Source organism: Procambarus clarkii, chromosome 18, assembly GCF_040958095.1.
Source record: "Procambarus clarkii isolate CNS0578487 chromosome 18, FALCON_Pclarkii_2.0, whole genome shotgun sequence".
Lineage (NCBI taxonomy): Eukaryota > Metazoa > Arthropoda > Malacostraca > Decapoda > Cambaridae > Procambarus > Procambarus clarkii.
In genome coordinates, this window is record NC_091167.1 from 33,153,421 (window position 1) to 33,177,958 (window position 24,538).

Sequence of the window (24,538 nt, forward strand, 5' to 3'; positions counted from 1 at the left end):
GGAGGCACGGAGAGCTCACCACCTGCAGCAGGAGGCACGGAGAGCTCACCACCTGCAGCAGGAGGCAAGGAGAGCTCACCACCTGCAGCAGGAGGCACGGAGAGCTCACCACCTGCAGCAGGAGGCACGGAGAGCTCCCCACCTGCAGCAGGAGGCAAGGAGAGCTCACCACCTGCAGCAGGAGGCACGGAGAGCTCCCCACCTGCAGCAGGAGGCACGGAGAGCTCACCACCTGCAGCAGGAGGCACGGAGAGCTCACCACCTGCAGCAGGAGGCACGGAGAGCTCACCACCTGCAGCAGGAGGCACGGAGAGCTCACCACCTGCAGCAGGAGGCAGGGGGAAAACTCCCCACCTGCAGCAGAAGGCACGGAGAGCTCACCACCTGCAGCAGGAGGCACGGGGGAGCTCCCCACCTGCAGCAAGAGGCACGGAGAGCTCACCACCTGCAGCAGGAGGCACGGAGAGCTCACCACCTGCAGCAGGAGGCACGGAGAGCTCACCACCTGCAGCAGGAGGCACGGAGAGCTCCCCACCTGCAGCAGGAGGCAGGGGGAAGCTCCCCACCTGCAGCAGGAGGCAAGGAGAGCTCCCCTACCTGCAGCAGGAGGCAAGGAGAGCTCACCACCTGCACCAGGAGGCAAGGAGAGCTCACCACCTGCAGCAGGAGGCAAGGAGAGCTCACCACCTGCAGCAGGAGGCACGGAGAGCTCACCACCTGCAGCAGGAGGCACGGAGAGCTCCCCACCTGCAGCAGGAGGCAGGGGGAAGCTCCCCACCTGCAGCAGGAGGCAAGGAGAGCTCCCCTACCTGCAGCAGGAGGCAAGGAGAGCTCACCACCTGCACCAGGAGGCAAGGAGAGCTCACCACCTGCAGCAGGAGGCAAGGAGAGCTCACCACCTGCAGCAGGAGGCACGGAGAGCTCACCACCTGCAGCAGGAGGCACGGAGAGCTCACCACCTGCAGCAGGAGGCACGGAGAGCTCACCACCTGCAGCAGGAGGCAAGGAGAGCTCACCACCTGCACCAGGAGGCAAGGAGAGCTCACCACCTGCACCAGGAGGGAGAGCAGGAACCTTCTCTACATATGTACTCTGCAAATATCACTTTCTACAGTTTCTTGAGCCAGATGTGTAGCTTAAGGACACGTTTTCCGCTCTGGTTGAGAAGTGAAAATAAATTAGAAGATTTAACATTATATAAGGAATGTAGCAGGTGAGGTATCGACACAGCCCCGCTCCTGTGCCAGGTAAGTCCACTACGGGCTCACCATAGCCCGTGCTACTTGGAACTTTTTGTTCCCAGTAGCTGAATCTAAAACAACAACAAGGTGAGGAATCACCACGGCAAGATGATGGGCATTCACACTGCATTCGAATGTTGTTGTTGTTAAAGATTCGCTACCTGGAACAAAAAGTTCCAAGTAGCACGGGCTATGGTGAGCCCGTAGTGCCTTAGATTCGAATGCATGGGCCCCCGCATTCACGCTGGTCGACTGAGGCAGCAGATGACAGTACTGTCTTGCTCTCGCAGATGGTAGAAAGTACTTAACTGCAAGCTGGCTATTAGGTGTGTGTGTGTGTGTGTGTGTGTTTAACATGTAGTGCTCCAGCTATGTCTAATCATCAGATATCGTTGTATCAGTCAATATTATTTATGTGTTGTTAGTCAGGATATCTCTGCTGATGGTCTGGTTGTGTAAAGAAATTTGATCTTTCATAAAGTTGTAATGTTTATGCATAATAACATACGTTTTGGTCTTGCCTATATATTGAGATAGGTGGGGCTGTCAGTCCCTAAGTGGTCACCTAAAGGCATAGACAACATTCGTCTCTTTCGAAGCGTTTCGCTTGGTGTTGGGAGAGTACTCACTCACACTAGAGTGAGGAGAGACACACTAGAGTGAGGAGAGACACACTAGAGTGAGAAGAGAGACACACTAGAGTGAGGAGAGACACACTAGAGTGAGAAGAGAGACACACTAGAATGAGAAGAGAGATACACTAGAGTGAGGAGAGACACACTAGAGTGAGGAGAGACACACTAGAGTGAGAAGAGAGACACACTAGAGTGAGGAGAGACACACTAGAGTGAGAAGAGAGACACACTAGAGTGATGAGAGACACACTAGAGTGAGAAGAGAGACACACTAGAATGAGAAGAGAGACACACTAGAATGAGAAGAGAGAGACACTAGAGTGAGGAGAGACATGAGCTGGGAGAGACTAAAGAGAGAGAGAGGCCGGAAGTGATGTTTCCGGTGGCCCCAAAACTGGACAAGTCAGTGTTAATAAACGCTCCTTTTTTCTGCAATTAAGTAAATGCATTTCCTGGGGGTTGTCCTGCAGGATATTCGGGTGTGGGCGGTGCGGGCGCTGCGGCCTGGACATCTCGCCCCAGGAGCTGGTTATGAGGGCGCGACATCATGTCTTTCATCTCCACTGCTTCACCTGCGCCTCCTGTCATGTCCAACTTCATAAAGGTAAGTTGGGTGTGTGTGTGTGGGTGTGTGGGTGTGTGTATGGGTGGGTGTGTGTGTGTGGGTGTGTGGGTGTGTGTGTGTGTGTGGGTGGGTGTGTGTGTGTGTGTGGGTGGGTGTGTGTGTGGTAGGATATCTCATCCTGCACCATATTCTTTCATATATCCTATCCTGCTTTTCCAAGATGGGGATTAGTTTTCTGTGAGGCGTGGTGCCAAAGGTCTCACGACAGCTTTAAAATGCGTCCTCTTTTGTTTTCTAAAGTTTGCGTCCTCTTCACCTTATTGTCTTATGTTTCTCGTTAAATCACATACGATTAGGTTTGCCAGCCACGAGTTCCCTTCCCTATACTTACCGTTGTCGGCCCGTGATGACTCCTGGAATCTCTTAAGTGGTCCATTCTCCTCCCTGTAGAATATTTTCCAACTTCTATGGTAAATATATGCCAGGTTACATAGCCATTATATATACTTGAAATACATTGGCTGCTTTTCTGTTATCTAGTCCTTCACCAGGTTGTAGTGATCTATTGTATGTATCCAACAGTGGCATATTTCAAGTAGACCAAAGGGACCCATGAGCTGAAGCTCAACCCCATCGCAAGCACAACTAAGTGAATACTCAGGGCTTTAGTACCCACGGTAGGGGTCAGGTTCAGCCTCGCTCTCTTCCATGTGTTCAGTTTTCAAAGGGGATTTTTCACTACACGCAGAAATCACAATAGCGTGATGTATCAAATGACCAAAACGATCCCTCATCACGGCCCTTGTGGGTTTGTTCGTGTGATTTTTCACCTTTTTCATCTGTAAAACTTCAGTACTTTCTGAAGAATTAACCAGAAATTATTGAAATTAAATTAAGAAATTCTGAAATTAATTTCAGAATTAACTTCAGTACTTTCTTGGGCAGTCAACCTTTTTCCAGGTTGTGGTAGTTCACTTTGCGAGGGTACGCACCTCGATGTGTTTATTGGGCCCAGCAGTGGCTCCATACCACCACAAGGCAGCCGATCGAGATGCAGGTGGAGAAAGACATCTAACTGGTCTATTGGTCTCTCCTTCTCAATGTCAACTAATGTAATTACCTTCATTTCTTCAGCTTTTCTTCGAACTTCTTCTTTTTTTGAAGCTGTTTAATAAACTTGCCTCAACGATCACCTCTGCAGCTCGTTCTGTTTGATTTTTTCCGTCTTTATGTTGAAGTTGTTTTTCTTGACGTCTCTCTGTTTATCAGTCTCTCCAGCTACCCCCCCCCCCCTTTCAACCACTTGGGCTGGACGGTAGAGCAACGGTCTCGTTTCTTGCAGGTCGGCGTTCAATTCCCGACTGTCCGAGTGGTTGGGCACCATTTCTTTCCCCCGTCCCATCCCAAATCCTTATCCTGACCTCTTCCCAGTGCTATATAGTCGTAAAGGCTTGGCGCTTTCTCCTGATAGTTCTCTCTCTCTCTACCCCCCCCCCCCCCCCCCTCATGGCCGCTGTCCTGCCATGTTCAACATTAAATCTTTGTCTACCAAAAGAATCGACAAATACAACAATAATAAGAGATTAGGTATAGTCCAATCACTATATATCAAACACTTCCACCCAACTAACACCAAGACCAAACCAGAGCTGCCAACTTACCCCATACTTACTGCCCACCCCCCAGCCGACCAATGAGAATGCAGGGCAAGATTAACCAGCCCTCACGATTGGGTAACACCTCACCTCATCCTACCTGTAATACATTCTGTCACATGTGGAAATTTTTGAATTCACTTTCCCTCTGCTTCAGAAGATGCTGAGAAAAGTTTAGCAAAACGTGTCGTTTAGTCAGGTATAATAAAATTGCAAAATTAAGTTTTTTTAGAGTTAAACTTTCAAGTTTCTTTTCACAAGTGCAGAACACATCTCGTTTTCTACATATATGTTCAAAAAACATACATATGTATATATATTATATATATATATATATATATATATATATATATATATATATATATATATATATATATATATATATATATGTATATAAACTTTATTTGGTTTATATATTTTTATTAATGAACATTTTTATTTGCAATTTAAAAAAAAATTCCTGAAATAGAGAATATGATCAACGTTTAAACCTGTGTGTGTGTGGATGCTGTTAAACCATTTCGTTTGGAGGTTTGGAAATTAATTACGAGGCAGTGTTCAAAATTCCCTTTTCATGGATGAATTTTTTTTTCTCTCTCTCTCTTTTTGATGCCATAACTTTCTCATCTCACTTGATAATGAGCTGTGAGGCGGAAGGCATTATATTCCCCTTGATGTTCGTGTGTGTGTGCTCACATGGGGGGCAATCACATACCTGTGATCCTGGAGGGTTGAGTTCCAGCTCTTGGACCCGATATCAAGTTTTTTTCTCTGTATTCTTCTGTCTCGTCCGCACATTTGTCTTCCGTTTTTGTTCACTGGTTCTTCCATTCTTGTCCTTCCTATCTATTTTCCAGAGTATTCTGAACGTTTCTGGGAAGCCTTCCCTTTGTGTACTCCTTGCCCTTTGTTCTCTAGAAGGTGTCTCCTTCGCTATTGTCTTCTCAACCTCTCCTAGATCACGAGAGAGAGAGAGAGAGAGAGAGAGAGAGAGAGAGAGAGAGAGAGAGAGAGAGAGAGAGAGAGAGAGAGAGAGAGAGAGAGAGAGAGAGAGAGAGAGAGAGAGAGAGAGAGGAGAGAGAGAGAGAGAGAGAGTGAGAGAGAAGCGGCAAGCCAGAGAAGCATAATGTTAATGTGCACATTTGTCAAGTTTGTATACCTCTGTGTTAACTGAATTTTCGTGAAACCTCTTACGTCGAGGTCATGTGTTAAGTGTGTGATTTTACGATGCCAAAAATAATATCAGATATTATATAAGGAATGGTTGTTGTGTCCCTCTTACATTGACACATGGCAAGTTTTTTTTTTATATTTAAGGGAGGACTACACTAAGAAGACCTGGACACGCGTTACCCCCAAACAAACAGGGGGTAGTGTTACCCCCCACAAACAGGGGAGTAGTGTTACCCCCCACAAACAGAGGGGTAGTGTTACCCCCCACAAACAGGGGGGTAGTGTTACCCCCCACAAACAGGGGGGGTAGTGTTACCCCCCACAAACAGGGGGGGTAGTGTTACCCCCCACAAACAGGGGGGTAGTGTTACCCCCCACAAACAGGGGGGTAGTGTTACCCCCACAAACAGGGGGGTAGTGGTACCCCCCACAAACAGGGGGGTAGTGTTACCCCCCACAAACAGGGGGGGTAGTGTTACCCCCCACAAACAGGGGGGTAGTGTTACCCCCCCTTGTTTGTGTAACGGGCGGCTGTAACGGTTCATCTTCCCGTTTCTAGTACTAGTACCACCACCACCACCACCATCCAAACACTACTATCACACCATTAAAAACACTGCTATCACCACAAACGATAGTAAGTACCAATACCACTACTAGTACCAGCAACACCGCCACCTCGTTGCCTCCAGTACCAGTACCACCAATAGCACCTCAACCACTACCAGTACCACAACCCGCACTACCAAAATCAACCATTACCACCACCACCACCAATACCACTACCACGAGCACCAAAACAACCACTATCAGTACCACAACTATCACTACCAGTACCACTACCACCACAACCCCCCCCCCCAGTACCAACACGACCTGGACCAGGAGACTATATATACCCCACCTCTGCGTCTCCTCCACAGGCGACCACTTCGGGATGCGAGACGGAGCAGTCTACTGCCGCCCACACTACGAACTCATCCTCCAATCCGAGGCAGAAATGGAGGCAGTGGGCGTGTCTGCGGGCATGTCGTACCCGCCCCTCTCTCCGGCCACGCCCCGCCTCGCTTTCTACAACGGCGTAGGGGCGGCTCAGAAGGGGAGACCTAGAAAGAGAAAGTTACCGACGGAGGACTTGCCGCCCCTAACGCCTCTGACGCCTGGTATGGGTAAGTATCTCTTTCACTCACGGATGGGAAAATGTTTCTCAGTCCCGATATCGGTGGGGGCCATCAACATATAGCTAAGTGTTAGTAAATGCAGCAGCGTTCGAAAGCTGATTTTCAGGTTTTAATTTTAATTCATGTTTTGAGTGATGGGAAATATGTCTCTAGTGGGCTTGATATTCTGTTTGTGAGGCTGTGAGTATATGAGTTTGCGTTCGTTCATCTGTTGGTATTTGTGTCTGTTTTTTTTGTGTGTGTATGATTGTCTGTAATCGTTCTAATACTTCAATGGCTCAGCCAATTTGGATAAATAAAATGTAACCATTCTTATAATGGGATCAATGTTCCAGCGGCCCGGTCTCTGACTAGGCCAAAGAAAGTTTTCTGCTGGACAATTTTTTTTTTTTTTGCGGAGGATTTCTCAGTAGCTATTATACAAACGTCTTAATAGCGGTTCTTTAAATTTTCTGTTGACCTTAGAACATTAGTGGAACATTCTCAGCCTTCATAAGGTCAGTCTAGACCATGAGTGCCTCTTGGCTCACAAATCAATAAACATAAAATGGAAAAGTCAAGTTCAGCCTGAGTTCAATTTAGTTTAAGTGTGTAGATACATTCACAGTTGAGGACATGTATGTGGCTTTAATAAATAAACTCATCTGTGATACAAGGAGATGCAACAGTTCCCATTATGTATCCCCATATTACTGTTGGTAATATGGTAATACATAATAAATGCCAGACTACAGACACAAAACAGGAACTCACCACACTTCGAAATATTGAGGAAATAATATTAAGCTTAAATATGAGCCTCTCCACAATATTACGACCAACACCATTGGATATTATCAGGCGGACATATTGTAGAAAATAAAGGGACTAAGTAAAGAAAAAAACTAGCCAGGACATATAACAGATATTCAGTAATGATTCCATGTAGGCATCTCTAATTAGAACTGGTCAATGTGTGAATTACAAAGGGTTGTAGAATATGAGAAATTCTTTGGAGCAGGACGGCGTGATCGATCCATGCAGCGTCCTGGTCCCCCCACCGGACGGCCCGCTGTATATAGCACGGTATTGTGACCAGGCTGTGTAGTTGCAGGATATATTGGTAACAGATGATGAAGTAATGGGGCACCTGAGAGGGAGTTAGGCAGTTAGAAGGGAGTTAGAGTTAGAAAAAGGCTGGGAGGCCTGACCATATGTATCCGTTGGAGCTGAAAAAGATGGGGCTACTGCACTAAGCTGGACCCGGATTCACGAAGCAGTTGCGTAAGAACTTACGAACCTGTATATCTTTTCTCAAAATCTGGCGGCTTTGTTTACAATTATTAAACAGTTAATGAGTTCCGAAGCACCAGGAGGCTGTTTATAACAATAACAACAGTTGATTGGGAAGTTTCCATGCTTGTTTAATACATGTAACCAAAGCCGTTGAAGATTGAGGAAAGATGTACACGTTCGTAAGTACTTGCGTAACTGCTTCGTGAATCTAGCTCTTGGCCACTTGCGACGATACAAAATATGAAGGTAGATACAAGGAAGCTATCACGCAATTAGAAGACAGTCACTGCAAAAAAGCAATCACATACCTAGTGGGCAATCCAAAAGTAACGTTGATTCAAGCCTGAATCAACGTTACTCTTGGCTAATGTTGCCACTGGATAACAGGCCTTCAGCCACCGCTCAGTGCTCCTTGCATGTGCAGTGTGCAAGGTAATGACGACAATAAATAAATGCTATTGTATAGTGTCACAGAGGTGCATGAAGGGGGCTGATGGCAGCCAAGCAAGGTGGGGGAATTGTGGGCAGACAGTTTACACTGAGAGTGCACGAAGACATGATCGTTACTTCCCCCCCCCCCACGTAGGAGATTGAATCACACAATTCCAGCTGCCGGCAGAGTCAATACGAAGTCTTCTGAAGGATAAACGAATAGTAGAAATAGTAGTAAATAGAGGAAGACTATTTAGCAAGAATATCGAAAAAAAGACTCTGTGTGAGCTAAACTTCACGTCACTACAAGAGCGATAATTCGGCAACATTATCACAACGAGGAAAATATTTTGTAGACAGTAGCGAGGCAGAGAAGAACCCGTGCTTGACACGCAGCCAGAACGAGACGACTTCACTCTGCGATAAATACCTTAGCGAGGGAAGAGGGACGTAATGAGAGACGTCTTCGGAGTTAGTGTAGCGCAACCCGTTCTCGCACTTGCTTATAGTCAATATTGGCTCATTTAATAAGTGCATATGTGACATACTAATTGAGTGTGAATATTTTAGTTTACCTTGAAAAGCTTCATAGAAAACACCGACCTCACCTAACCTTCTTAGTATGTTAAGATAAGCATCTTATTGCTTCTTAATTACAATTATTACTTAGCCTATCAATGGTATAGGTTAAGTAATAATTGTAATTAAGAATTAATTAATTAATTAAGAATTAATTAATTAATTAATTAATTAATTAATTAATTAGTAATTAATCTTAACATACTAAGAAAGTTAGGTGAGGTCGGTGTTTTATATGAAGCTTTTCAAGGTAAACTAAAATATTCACAATCAATTAGTATGTCACATATGCACTTATTAAATAAGCCAATATTGACTATAAGCAAGTGCGAGAACGGGTTGTGTAGCGACGGTGTGGATGAAGCTAAACAGTGACGATCTTGAAGATGACTCACATGTTCAGGCTTTACAACCAGCCCCGAATTAAGGGAGCTAGTAAACCAGCAAGCAGCTATTAAACTACCTAAGGAACTAGTAAACCCTCTTAAGGAGCCATTAGGGTACCTAAGGAGCTTTTAATGAACTATTCATCATTGTGACAGGGACACAAGTCCGGTCAGGAAAAGCTTTTAGCTGAGAATTACTCGTGTCAAGACAAGTCTCTTCTGGCAATTATATTCGTGCAAGGACGGTTTTGTGAGGGGGGGGGGGGGTAGTTACGCCTGACAAGCACAGACTGTTTGGTGGTTAATTAAATTGGCTCAAATTTTGTCTGTGATCGAAATTCTGTTTATAGTTCATTTAATCAAGTGCCTTATTATTATTATTTTTATTATTATTAGTATTAATTATAATTCTTATTATTTTTATCAACACTTTCATTAGTTTAATTTTTATTAATATTTTTACTATTTATTGTTTTAATTTTATTTATCAATTTTATTAATTAGGTTTTTTTTTTTATAATGGGTTTTATCGCGACGGAAGTGGGGACAATAGCCTGGACGGGAGGGCAGGCCGGTGTTGTTGACCAGGCCGGTGGTGTTGGCCAGGCCGGAGGTGTTGACCAGGCCGGTGTTGTTGACCAGGCCGGTGGTGTTGGCCAGGCCGGAGGTGTTGACCAGGCCGGTGGTGTTGACCAGGCCGGTGGTGTTGACCAGGCCGGTGTTGTTGACCAGGCCGGTGGTGTTGGCCAGGCCGGAGGTGTTGACCAGGCCGGTGGTGTTGACCAGGCCGGTGGTGTTGACCAGGCCGGTGTTGTTGACCAGGCCGGTGGTGTTGGCCAGGCCGGAGGTGTTGACCAGGCCGGTGGTGTTGACCAGGCCGGTGGTGTTGACCAGGCCGGTGGTGTTGACCAGACCGGTGGTGTTGGCCAGGCCGGTGGTGTTGACCAGACCGGTGGTGTTGACCAGGCCGGTGGTGTTGACCAGGCCGGTGGTGTTGACCAGGCCGGTGGTGTTGACCAGACCGGTGGTGTTGGCCAGGCCGGAGGTGTTGACCAGGCCGGTGTTGTTGACCAGGCCGGTGGTGTTGGCCAGGCCGGAGGTGTTGACCAGGCCGGAGGTGTTGACCAGGCCGGTGGTGTTGACCAGACCGGTGGTGTTGGCCAGGCCGGTGGTGTTGACCAGGCCGGTGGTGTTGGCCAGGCCGGTGGTGTTGGCCAGGCCGGTGGTGTTGACCAGGCCGGTGGTGTTGGCCAGGCCGGAGGTGTTGACCAGGCCGGTGGTGTTGGCCAGGCCGGAGGTGTTGACCAGGCCGGTGGTGTTGACCAGACCGGTGGTGTTGGCCAGGCCGGTGGTGTTGGCCAGGCCGGTGGTGTTGACCAGGCCGGTGGTGTTGACCAGGCCGGTGGTGTTGACCAGGCCGGAGGTGTTGGCCAGGCCGGTGGTGTTGACCAGGCCGGTGGTGTTGGCCAGGCCGGTGGTGTTGGCCAGGCCGGTGGTGTTGACCAGGCCGGTGGTGTTGGCCAGGCCGGTGGTGTTGACCAGGCCGGTGGTGTTGGCCAGGCCGGTGGTGTTGACCAGACCCGTGGTGTTGGCCAGGCCGGTGGTGTTGGCCAGGCCGGTGGTGTTGACCAGGCCGGTGGTGTTGACCAGGCCGGTGGTGTTGACCAGGCCGGTGGTGTTGACCAGGCCGGTGGTGTTGACCAGGCCGGTGGTGTTGACCAGGCCGGTGGTGTTGACCAGGCCGGTGGTGTTGACTAGCGACTCCTGATGCACTTAGGCTGATTAATCAACGTGTCCTCCCACAAGGAACGTCACTTTTCGGTCGTAGGCGTTACCTAAGGCCCAAAAATGGCCGTCATACAAAATGGAAGCGGCTGGCGAAAGTGACGCACTGTTCCGTTTTCTGTTTTGGGTCCTCTGGCAGGTTAGGAGAGGTCACTTTAACTTGATTATTTTTTTTTTTTTTGAGATATATACAAGAGTTGTTACATTCTTGTACAGCCACTAGTACGCGTAGCGTTTCGGGCAAGTCCTTAATCCTATGGTCCCTGGAATACGATCCCCTGCCGCGAAGAATCGTTTTTTCATCCAAGTACACATTTTACTGTTGCGTTAAACAGAGGCTACAGTTAAGGAATTGCGCCCAGTAAATCCTCCCCGGCCAGGATACGAACCCATGACATAGCGCTCGCGGAACGCCAGGTGAGTGTCTTACCACTACACCACGGAGACTGTTTTTGACTTTGACTTTTTTAACTTTTGACGGAGATTTTCTTGACTTTGGGAAACCTTAAGAGGATGGGTTGGATTAATAGTTATGTGTGGTTTGGGTATATGTGTATTTACTATTTGTGCTTTCAGAATCGAGATATTAGCTCTTGGACCCCGCCTCTCGAACCATTCTATTTTTCCTCTATTATGTCTACTTTTTATATTTCTCTTTGACATAAGCACACACACACATCCCTAGGAAGCAGCCTGTAGCAGCTGTCTATTTCCCAGGTACCTATTTACTGATAGGTGAACAGGGTTGTCAAGGTGAAAGAAACTCTGCTCATTTGTTTCTGTCTCGGCCGGGAATCGAACCCGGGTCTTTAGGACTACTACCCTCGAGCGCTGTCCACTCATCCGCTAGGCCCGTGAGTGTGTTTTGTGTGTGTGTGGCTGTGTGTGTGTGTGTGTGTGTGTGTGTGTGTGTGTGTGTGTGTGTGTGTGTGTGTGTGTGTGTGTGTGTGTGTGTGTGTGTGTGTGTGTGAATGTACCACCACAACTACCAATTACAACACCACAATCACCAACCACAACAACACAATAACACCACAACCATCAACTATAATACGACAACCACCACCACAACAACACCACAACCACCTTAACAACACCACAACCACAACACCACAACATTACAACACCATAACCACAACAACAACAACCACAACACCACAACCACCTTAACAACACCACAACCACAACACCACAACATTACAACACCACAACACCACAACCACAACCACAACACCACAACCACCTTAACAACACCACAACCACAACACCACAACATTACAACACCATAACCACAACAACAACAACCACAACACCACAACCACCTTAACAACACCACAACCACAACACCACAACATTACAACACCACAACCACAACACCACAACCACAACACCACAACCACCTTAACAACACCACAACCACAACACCACAACCACCTTAACAACACCACAACCACAACACCACAACCACCTTAACAACACCACAACCACAACACCACAACATTACAACACCACAACCACAACACCACAACCACAACACCACAACCACCTTAACAACACCACAACCACAACACCACAACATTACAACACCACAACCACAACAACCACAACACTACAACACTACAACACCACAACACCACAACAACCACAACCACAACCACAACACTACAACACCACAACACCACAACCACAACAACCACAACACTACAACACCACAACACCACAACCACAACAACCACAACCACAACACTACAACACTACAACACCACAACACCACAACATTACAACACCACAACAACCACAACCACAACACTACAACACTACAACACCACAACCACAACAACCACAACCACAACACCACAACCACAACACCACAACCACCTTAACAACACCACAACCACAACAACCACAACCACAACAACCACAACAACCACAACACCACAACCACAACACCACAACACCACAACCCCACAACCACAACAACCACAACCACAACACCACAACCCCACAACCACAACAACCACAACCACAACACCACAACCCCACAACCACAACAACCACAACCACAACACCACAACCACAACCACAACACCACAACCCCACAACCACAACACCACAACCACAACCACAACCACAACACCACAACATTAATAACACAGAATCCCCAGCAATGTTAACCATTCAAAAGCAAGAAACCGAGAAGAAAAACTGTGAAACTAATGAAGAGAAAGAGTAGGCGAAGGAAGAGGAAGAAAGAAGGAAGAGGAGGAGAAGAAGAAAGAAGAGAAAGAGAAGGAGGAAGAAGAAGAGAAGGAGATGGGGGGTGGAGGGGGTAGAGGAAAGAGGCAATTGAATGTAAGGGAGCTGGCGGGACATATGTCTCTATTTAATCCTTTTCTCTCTATCTTGCTCTTGAAAAGTCAGTGAGGCGGGAAGAATAGCGTGGTGGGGTATTGGGTGAGCACACAGCCCTCAATGGCGCCCTCTGAAGGGTCTTACTAACGCAAACACAGCACCAAGCCCGGCCCCAAACTCTCCCGTTTTCTCTCTCACACACACTTACCCTAAAATTCTGACTCCCAAGTTAAATTCTCAACCCCCTTCCTTTACGTATGGACTTAACATGCACTCCACCTGCTTATACAGTTAATTGATACATATGTATATGTGTGTATATATTTCCCCATCTGCCTTCTTATTAAAGCTCGCCTCGCCCTCTAAAGACGAGATGAATGGGGCGATAAAAATTGTCGGCTCAAACAAGGTCCCATTTTCTGTGACGTCAGTAAACACGGGACATATGTTTGAATGCACCGCGTGTTTGCTCAAGAGATGAAATGGGCGCCATGAATTATATAATGCGATGAGGCCCATTGATGCAGGGAGGGTGGGATGGTGGGATGGGGGGGGGAGGATAGAGGGGCAGGTGGCAAGGAGAGAGGGGGAAAGGGGTCCGGCTTTGATGGTTATTGAGACTATTCCCGTGATAATCTCTCTAGCCTCCTGCTGCCAGATCTCACTTAGATCCTCTCTCTCTCTCTCCTGATCAGCTGTGCTCTCTGCTAATTAAGGGACAACACTGCCTGCCTGGGGTAGTGCTCTTCACGCCTTCACGGGGAGAGGTTATGTGTTCTTTGATTCTCTGGGTGTTTTATGTGTTTGGGGGTTTTAGTCGGTTTTGCATAATTGGGCAGCTTTGTTTCAGGCTGTCTGAAACCCTCTGGTTGGCTGAGTTTATGGGGGAGGGAATTATCAGGGGAAAGCGCCAGGGCATTACGTTTATATAGCACTGGGAAGGCGGTCAGGATAAGGATTTGCGATGGGACAGGGGGTGTTGGGGGGAGGAATGGTGCCCAACCACTTATAGACGGTTGGGGATTGAACGCCGACCTGCATGACGCGGGACTGTCGCTCTACCGTCCAGCCCAAGTGGTTGCTTAGCTGACTTCATGGCAGGCTTGATACATATATGTAAGACTGGCTCATGTTTCCCCGCATGGCTGACTTGCTGCCTGCATGGTTGACACTCTGCCTTCATGGCTGGCCCTCTGCCTTCATGGTTGGCCCTCTGCCTTCATGGCTGGCCCTCTGCCTTCATGGCTGGCCCTCTGTCTTCATGGCTGGCCCTCTGTCTTCATGGCTAGCCCTCTGTCTTCATGGCTGGCCCTGTCTTCATGGCTGGCCCTCTGTCTTCATGGCTGGCCCTCTGTCTTCATGGCTGGCCCTCTGTCTTCATGGCTGGCCCTCTGTCTTCATGGCTGGCCCTCTGTCTTCATGGCTGGCCCTCTGTCTTCATGGCTGGCCCTCTGTCTTCATGGCTGGCCCTCTGTCTTCATGGCTGGCCCTCTGTCTTCATGGCTGGCCCTCTGTCTTCATGGCTGGCTCTGTACATTTATGGCTAACTCGCTGTCTGTTTAATTGACCTTACCTACATGTATAAAGCACACACACACACCAGAGATGAGGTCAAGAGGCATCTGTTGGATCTGGACGTGAGAAAGGCTGTTGGTCCGGACGGAATCTCACCATGGGTACTGAAAGAGTGTTCATAAGTACTTTGTTTGTCACTCTCCATGATGTATAGTAGGTCACTGGAGACGGGAGACCTACCAGAAATATGGAAGACGACTAATGTAGTCCCAATATACAAAAAGGGTGACAGGCAAGAGGCACTGAACTACAGGGTAGTGTCTTTAACGTGTATACTATGTAAGGTGATGGAGAAGATCGTGAGAGAGAACCTAGTAACACATCTAGTAACCACATCACACCTAGTAACACCTGCTGGCACAAACAGGTGAGTACAGACAAATATTCTTCTGTTGTGATACACTCTTCTAAAACTCGTTCCATATTATTTTAGCTCCGAATACAACACATAAGAAAGAGGCCTAACTTTCACGCCAGGGAGACCACCAAACATGATATTCCCGGCAGCAGGATAATACAGGTAATATATCTATATATATATATATATATATATATATATATATATATATATATATATATATATATATATATATATATATATATATATATATGTATATATATATATATATATATATATATATATATATATGGGCGGTCCCCCGGCAGGTGGAGCCAGCTGGAGAACTGGAGTACCTGTGTACTTGGGCGGTCTTCACGTGTTGTCCCACCAAACACTGGAGCCGGAAGCTGGGCGACACCTTCAGCGCCCTACCACCAAAGGCGCCGACAACTGACGAAGCCGACACCAAACTAGAGGGAATTAGCGGAGGGCGGCGGCGGCGGAGTCTGTAATGAAGGCCACCCCTGCGGAACAACACCGCGAAGCCTTCGTCACTCAGCGCCCTCCCCTAGGGGAGAGGAGCATGATTATACACACCCTTCTACGACAGCGTCTCCTTCGGCGCGAGGGTCCTTGAATGCCTCAAGGCCTCGCATCAGACTGATGCCTCGCGCGCCAAGAAAGCAACAGTATGCGTGGTTATCTTGAGGTTATCTTGAGATGATTTCGGGGCTTTTAGTGTCCCCGCAGCCCGGTCCTCGACCAGGCCTCCACCCCCAGGAAGCAGCCCGTGACAGCTGACTAACTCCCAGGTACCTATTTACTGCTAGGTAACAGGGGCATTCAGGGTGAAAGAAACTTTGCCCATTTGTTTCTGCCTCGTGCGGGAATCGAACCCGCGCCACAGAATTACGAGTCCTGCGCGCTATCCACCAGGCTACGAGGCCCCTGGTATAAACAACCCGTGTCTGGAGTACCTGTCTGAAGCTCCAGCATATCGTTTAGTATTTCTGGTTTACCGTCAGCGTGTCTGCGTTCGCGGCCGATAGTTTGACAGAGCTGCGGTGCGGTGTTAGAGTTTACCAGACCAGCTGCTGGCGGTCATCACAGTCCGGTGCTTTTACAGTCCGGTCGTCTTGCAGAGGTGAGCACTCTTCCCCCGCGGCTCATCACGCCCGTGTAGAGTCATGCTCTATAATCAAGTTTCAATTAGTTGCTTTAACCCAAGTTCACGTCTGTTACTTTAAAATCTTGGACTAATTGTGCCTTTTGTTAGGGACTTAGCTAAAGATGTGAGCGAGGGGTGGGGGGGTGGGGGGGTAAAGATGGGGAGTCAGTGAGGAAGGTGTAGGAGGGATGGGGGAGGGATGGGGGAGGGATGGGGAGGGATGGAGGGATGGGGAAGAGTCTTCACAGAGGAACCTGGGTCTATCCTGCTGTAGCGAAGGTATATTTATAGAGCAGAGCTTCTTTCATCTGATGCACCTGTTCATTAGTAAATAAATAAGTGCCTGGGAGCTAGATAGCGGTTACTAGGTGCATCCTGTGTGTGTGTGTGTGTGTGTGTGTGTGTGTGTGTGTGTGTGTGTGTGTGTGTGTGTGTGCGTGTGTGTGTGTGTGTGTGTGCGTGTGTGTGTGTGTGTGTGTTTGTGTGTGTGTGTGTGTGTGTGTGTGTGTGTGTGTGTGTGTGTGTGTGTGTGTGTGTGTGTGTGTGTGTGTGTGTGTTAGAGAGCTATATGTAGTAGATACGATACAGAAAAAAAAAATAGGTCGGGAGTCCGTACATTACACAACCGACGGTTAGAAAGGCGTGGCCCCCCAAGAGCTAACAGCTCAACCCCCGCAAGCACAACTAGGTGAATACAACTAGGTGAATACTAGGAAGTGATGTGGTGGAGGCTGACTCCATACACAGTTTCAAATGTAGATATGATAGAGCCCAGTAGGCTCAGGAATCTGTACACCAGTTGATTGACAGTTGAGAGGCGGGACCAAAGAGCCAAACCTCGACCCCCGCAAGCAAAACTAGGTGAGTACAACTAGATGAGTAAACACACGCACATGCACGCACGCACGCAACCAAGCACCCGAGCACGACAAGCATCATTGAGCATAGGCCAGTACCACAGGACTCAGAATGAGTGCATCAGCGTCCGAAGAGACGCAGACACAAAAAGTTTGAAAAACTACGTAGCAAGTAAAGCAATGGACGAACCCAAGCTTCGTCGCAGCCACACGACGGGGACAACATTAGCCATGAGGTACGGGTGAGGAACCGTGGGACAGGAGAGGATATGCACACCGCATAATGAGGTGTGTGTATGAGGAATTTAAGAGATTGAAAGATGTTTTCACAATATAGAAAATCCTTGAACTAACCCTCTCCCCCTCTCCACTTGCTTCAACCCCACTCGACCCCCACCCCCTCCCCAACCTTGCGTCACCTCACATTCAAGTCCCCTTACTTCTCCTCATTCCAAACCTTCCTTCCCTTTAGCTTCTCCTGCTCCTCCTGCTCCTACTCCTCCTACTTTCCCTCTTCCTGCTCCTGTTCCACCTCCTACTACTCCACCCCCCCCCCCCTCCTCCTCTTGACACCTACCAATCCCCTCTCACGCACCAATTCCCATGATAATCTCATTAGCGCAAGAACGGGCGAGGGAAACACCTCTTGGAGCCGTGTGGAGGCCGGCTTTAATTACCAGCCGAGAGTCGCGGTGCTCTCCGGTGACCGTCTGATTACCCCGTCCGGTGACACGCCGCCGGCCTGGTGACCATCCGGTGACACGCCGCCGGCCTGGTGACCTGCCCTGGTGACACGCCGCCGGCCTGGTGACCGTCCGGTGACACGCCGCCGGCCTGGTGACCTGCCCTGGTGACACGCCGCCGGCCTGGTGACCTGCCCTGGTGACACGCCGCCGGCCTGGTGACCGTCCGGTGACACGCCGCCGGCCTGGTGACCTGCCCTGGTGACACGCCGCCGGCCTGGTGACCTGCCCTGGTGACACGCCGCCGGCCTGGTGACCTGCCCTGGTGCAGCAACTGCCACCCCTTCCCCTGGGGGTGTGTACGCTATGTGTATATAGATACGGATATACATCCCTCCTGGGGATGTATATCCGTGTGTATATGTGTACGTATAGGCACGGATATACATTACATATGCACATTGATGAGCACGAGTGCACGATACGTATTCATGAGCTCACGTACTCCCTATGCACACACACAAGCGATATATATTATATATATATATATATATATATATATATATATATATATATATATATATATATATATATATATATATATATATATATATATATATATATATATATATATAATACTTGGGGACCATTCAAGCTTGTTCGCATATACACGTTCACACTACTCGGAAACACGCGTATAAATGCATGTATAACACACGCAAATATACACTACACTAGTCTCACACACACACACACACACACACACACACACTACTCAGAGTAGTAGACAAATGGAATGCATTAGGAAGTGATGTGGTGGAGGCTGACTCCATACACACTTTGAAGTGTAGATATGAAAGACCCCAGTAGGCTCAGGAACCTGTACACCTGTTGATTGACGGTTGAGAGGCGGGTCCAAAGAGCCAGAGCTTAACTCCCGCAAGCACAACTAGGTAAGTACACAAGGGGTAGGTGGCTGAGTGGACAGCACACTGTACACGTAATCCTATGGTCCAGTGTTCGATTCCCAGCACCGGCGAGAAACAATGGGCAGAGTTTCTTTCACCCTGATGCCCCTGTTACCTAGCAGTAAATGGGTACCTGTGAGTTAGACAGCTGTTACAGGCTGTTTCCTGGGGGGGAGTGAAAAAATAATAATTAGTTAGTAGTTGGTATCAGTTGATTGATTGGCAGTTGAGAGGCGGGCCAAAGGAACAGAACTCAACCCCCAGAAGCACAACTAGGTGAATACACGCAGACACACACACACACACACATGTATATATATGCATGAGACATATATATATACATGAGACTAAATAACCAAACCTGTTCCAGTTCTTGGCCTCAGGCATAAATCCCTATATAACTTAAGTGGTTAGTGGTAGCTCAACTTTCAAACTTGGCTTGTACTTCCCGCTTTCAACTTTACCAGTTGTCTCAACTTTAAACTTCACCGGTACCGACAAATCCCAACTTACAAATATTCGGTGTAGTCCTAATTAGCCATGACTGGGTAGATCTTGATCAGTTTGTGTGTGTGTGTGTGTGGGGGGGGAGGGGTGTTTACTGTGTGTGGCTGCAGGGTCGAGCTGTTAGCTCTTGGACCCCGCCTTTCTAGCCGTCGGTTGTCTAATTTACTGACTCCCGACCTATCATATCTACTATATATATTTCTGTCTAATACACACACACACACACACACACACACACACACACACACACACACACACACACACACACACACATGCGGACGATGCTAAAATTATGAGAAGGATTAAAACAGAAGAGGACTGTTTGAGGCTTCAAGAAGACCTAGACAAGCTGAAGGAATGGTCGAACAAATGGTTGTTAGAGTTTAACCCAACCAAATGTAATGTAATGAAGATAGGTGTAGGGAGCAGGAGGCCAGATACAAGGTATCATCTGGGAGAGGAAATTCTTCAGGAGTCAGAGAAGGAAAAAGACTTGGGGGTTGATATCACGCCAGACCTGTCTCCTGCAGCACATATCAAGCGGATAACATCAGCGGCATATGCCAGGCTGGCCAACATACGAACGGCATTCAGAAACTTGTGTAAAGAATCATTCAGAACTTTGTATACCACATATGTCAGGCCAATCCTGGAGTATGCAGCCCCAGCATGGAGTCCATATCTAGTCAAGGATAAGACTAAACTGGAAAAGGTTCAAAGGTTTGCCACCAGACTAGTACCCGAGCTGAGAGGTATGAGCTACGAGGAGAGACTACGGGAATTAAACCTCACTTCGCTGGAAGACAGAAGAGTTAGGGGGGACATGATCACCACATTCAAGATTCTGAAGGGGATTGATAGGGTAGATAAAGACAGTCTATTTAACACAAGGGGAACACGCACAAGGGGACACAGGTGGAAACTGAGTGCCCAAATGAGCCACAGAGATATTAGAAAGAACTTTTTTAGTGTCAGAGTGGTTGACAAATGGAATGCATTAGGGGGTGATGTGGTGGAGGCTCACTCCATACACAGTTTCAAGTGTAGATATGACAGAGCCCGATAGGCTCAGGAATCTGTACACCTGTTGATTGACGGTTGAGAGGCGGGACCAAAGAGCCAGAGCTCAACCCCCGCAAACACAACTAGGTGAGTACAACTAGGTGAGTACACACACACACACACACACACACACACAGGGACATTAGAAAGAACTTTTTCTGTGTCAGAGTAGTTAACAGGTGGAATGCATTCGGCAGAGATGTGGTGGAGGCTGACTCCATACACAATTTCAAATGTAGATATGATAGAGCCCAGTAGGCTCAGGAATCTGTACACCAGTTGATTGACAGTTGAGAGGCGGGCCGAAAGAGCAAAGCTCAACCCCCGCAAAATACAACTAGGTGAATACACCCAGGAAGCCGCCCGTAGCAGCTGTCTAACTCCCAGGTACCTATTTACTGCTAGATGAACAGTAACATCATGTGAAAGAAACTGTCCAATTTTTGTCTGCCTCGGCCGGGAATCGAACCCGGGCCCTTAGGATGTGTCTGTGTGTGTGTGTGTTTATCCTGAGCAACAGAAGGCGTTGAGTAAAGGTTTCCTGAGCTAAATATGTCATTTTTAGTTGAATAAAAAGCTAATTTATAAAGCAGGACAGCGAGGGTCCTCGGTGGTAGTAGTCACAAGGAAAACACAATAATATGACAAACAAATCCAATTAGGAGATTATGTAGTCTTGTATTCTATCATAAAATAATTCATTAAAGTACAATCAAATTATAATTTAGCAGGCAGGTCGAGGCAATTGAATTCGAATAATTAAAAAATGATTACCTGATGGTATTTTATATGTCCTTTATATTTTTTATTAAGAAGCATCAGATATATCTATATCTATTAGCTATATACATTATCCTTCTCCACCTCCGCAGCTTCCAATATCTAAATTTAATCTATTTTTATCTCGTGTTTCTTCCCCCTTTTCCAAATTTCTCTCGTTCCTCCTCTCACTCTCCCTTGGTTCCTCCTCTCCCTCTCCCTTGGTTCCTCCTCTCCCTCTCGTTCTTCCTCCCTGCCTCTTCCTCTCCTGGAGGAAGAGGGAGAGGAGGACACGGGGCTCCTACCGCGAGGAGAAATACATAAACATTACACAACCTGCGCCCATTGGTCAGGCCGGCGGTGACGTCACGGGAGAGTCGCCCTCTAAGTGGTCAGGTGCGCCAGGCATCTTCCGATATTGATTTCTTTTATTTGGTGGACACATCTGATGACAAGAGTGCCCCCCTGATCACTGATTGGTCAAGCCGATGTCACGCTGGGGGAGAATTCTGCTCGCTGATTGGTCAAGGCGTGCTGTTATGCACTGGAAAATACTTACAATCTCAACCCAAATATTCAATAATTTTCATACATTGAAACCCAACAGATTGACGCAGTCTTGGCCGACCTAATCCGTTATTTTAACCTTGTATTAAAAAATGGTATACACACATTTCTTTGAGAATAATACGGGAATTGGGAGATAAAAAAGAAGGTTAAAATACAGTATCTGGCAACTGTTGGGAGGGAGCGCGACTGCGCATGATCGCTCACTCGTCACCCGGACTCGCCCGGGCTCGGTCCACACCCGACATGATCCCGTCAGGTGAAGGGACAGGAGCGCCCTCACTGGAGGCTCACTAAGCGCCTTTTGAGCCTCCTTGGGGGGGGGGGGGCTTACAGGAGGGTCTATGGAGGATTAAGAGAGAGAGGTCTTGGTGGCGACATCACTCCGGGTCGTCGTAAGTCTCTGATGAAAGCCGTTCACCTGAGGCTTCCTGCAGGAGAGAAGGGCAAAGGAACGGGAAGAGGAATGCGGGAACGTAAGGGGGCAATGAAACACATTGAAAGGAGAAAGACGAAGGGAATGCTAAAGAAAGCTAGGAGAGAGGAAGAGCAAAAGTATGGAAGGATGAGAAACGAAATCAAAATTTTAAATTTTACGGAGGGAAGGAAGGAAGGAAGGAAGGAAGGAAGGAAGGAAGGAAGGAAGGAAGGAAGGAAGGAAGGAAGGAAGGAAGGGAATGAGGAAAGGGAGGGAGAGAGAGAGAGAGAGGGAAGGAGGTAGTGAATAACTTGGGGGTAAAAGAAATGTTCTTTAATTTCTGATGTGAAACTTCACTAATATATAAGTTCCTGTACTGAGTGCGGTCCTGGTGAATTGTGGAGGCTGTTTGTCAACACGAGACGAGATCATTCCCTCTATACTCTAGAAATCGAGGAAATAATCTCTACGGGAATGCCTAGACAAAAAAATATGCTCACTCTGCATCTCTAACTGATGCGTGTGTGTGTGTGTGTGTGTGTGTGTGTGTGTGTGTGTGTGTGTGTGTGTATGTGTGTATGTGTGTGTGTGTGTGTGTGTGTGTGTGTGTGTGTGTGTGTGTGTGTGTGTGTGTGTGTGTGTGTGTGTGTGTGTGTGTGAGAGCAACCTATTAATACCTATTAAGCGGTAACAGGTTGACGACAAGTTAATTAAAATGAACGATTTGCATGATGGTGCTTTAGAGAGATTAAGAACCAGGTGCTTCTTCCACCAGGAGTGTTCCAAATGATTGATATTACCATCCTCCCTACCATCGTTCCGTGATAGATATCACGGAACGTCCTGCAAAGCCTGCTTGGCCGTCCTGCAAAGCCTGTTTGGCCGTCCTGCAATGGCAGCTTGGCCGTCCTGTAACGCCAGCTTGGCCGTCCTGCAATGGCAGCTTGGCCGTCCTGCAACGACAGCTTGGCCGTCCTGCAATGGCAGCTTGGCCGTAATGCAATGGCAGCTTGGACATACCCTCATATGCGCTCCCATTGAATTTAGTAAACACTCCAACTATCTGAATGAGGAGTTGGCTTGTCGTTAACTCCAGCTGTGGTCGTGTCTCTCTTCGTACTGATGAGATAGGGAGATGAGAGAGAGAGAGAGAGAGAGAGAGAGAGAGAGAGAGAGAGAGAGAGAGAGAGAGAGAGAGAGAGAGAGAGAGAGAGAGAGAGAGAGAGAGAGAGAGAGAGAGAGAGAGAGAGAGGCAGCAATGACGGAGCAAAGGTGCACACGTGTCACAGCGCCAAAGCAGGCTCACACGTCAAGCAGCACAAAGGCTGTGTGTCGCTGGATGACAGCTTTCTGTTTGATGCTGTGAACACCGCCCCCCCCCCCTCCCACCTCCTCCTCACTCATGTTCTCTCTCTCTCTCTCTCTCTCTCTCTCTCTCTCTCTCTCTAATGACGCTGGGAGTGAATGCGAGGCTCTGTACCTTCGTCACTAGGGAAACATACACTTAGCGTTGACAACCACGCCCGCTGTCTGGCTCTGTGGAGGTGAAGACCTTCATATTTTCCTTCCTTACAAAACAAAATTGCTTTGATTTTCTCTGTGTGTATAAAGAAGTCTATCTCCGAGGCTCAGGTCCCTTCAAATCATATTATGTTCGACGGAGGAAGATTGTGGTGGTGGGGGTACGTACTCACCTAATTGTGCTTGCGGGGGTTGAGCTCTGGCTCTTCGGTCCCGCCTCTCAACTGTCAATTAACTGATGTACAGATTCCTGAGCCTACTGGGCTTTATCATATCTACATTTGAAGCTGTGTATGGAGTCAGCCTCCACCACATCACTGCCTAATGCATTCCATCCGTTAACTACTCTGACACTGAAAAAGTTCCTTCTAACGTCTCTGTGGCTCATGTGGGTACTCAGTAGGTATGTGTGTGTGTACTTACCTAAAGTGCTTGCAGGGGTTAACTTATGGACCACATAATTACACTTGATATAATGGTTCAGGACGGACCAAAATATCGTCTATTCCTTTATGTTCAGATCTGTGGGTCAGGTGTTTTATGCGTTTTATGCACACACACACACACACACACACACACACACACACACACACACACACACACACACACACACACACACACACACACACACACACACTTTTAAATACTACAGTTGCTTTAAAACGCCCCTTTTCCGTCAGCCGACTGGCGTGAATTAATCGTCAATAAAATTCTGAAAACATTATTGTTATATTTTGGGTTTCGTCACCGAGCCATTAAGGTCCTGGGACCCCGGCGGTGTGTGTCCGGGGCCAGACACAACGTTTCGACCAAGGTCACGACTGATCAAGCAATTACACACGCACTTACGAATC

General features: G+C 47.8%; 1 protein-coding gene across 2 annotated transcripts in view; it reads left to right on the forward strand.

The window, feature by feature from the left end:
• Positions 1 to 2,346: 2,346 nt before the first annotated feature.
• The window catches only part of LOC123752327 (LIM/homeobox protein Lhx2), a gene marked incomplete at its 5' end in the record, with an annotated part of 29,499 nt that continues 7,307 nt past the window's right edge, over positions 2,347 to 24,538 (forward strand). For both annotated transcript variants that reach the window (XM_069326481.1, XM_069326482.1), the window contains 2 exon segments: positions 2,347 to 2,480; positions 6,193 to 6,438. In XM_069326481.1, coding sequence (XP_069182582.1) covers positions 2,347 to 2,480; positions 6,193 to 6,438 — 380 coding nt within the window.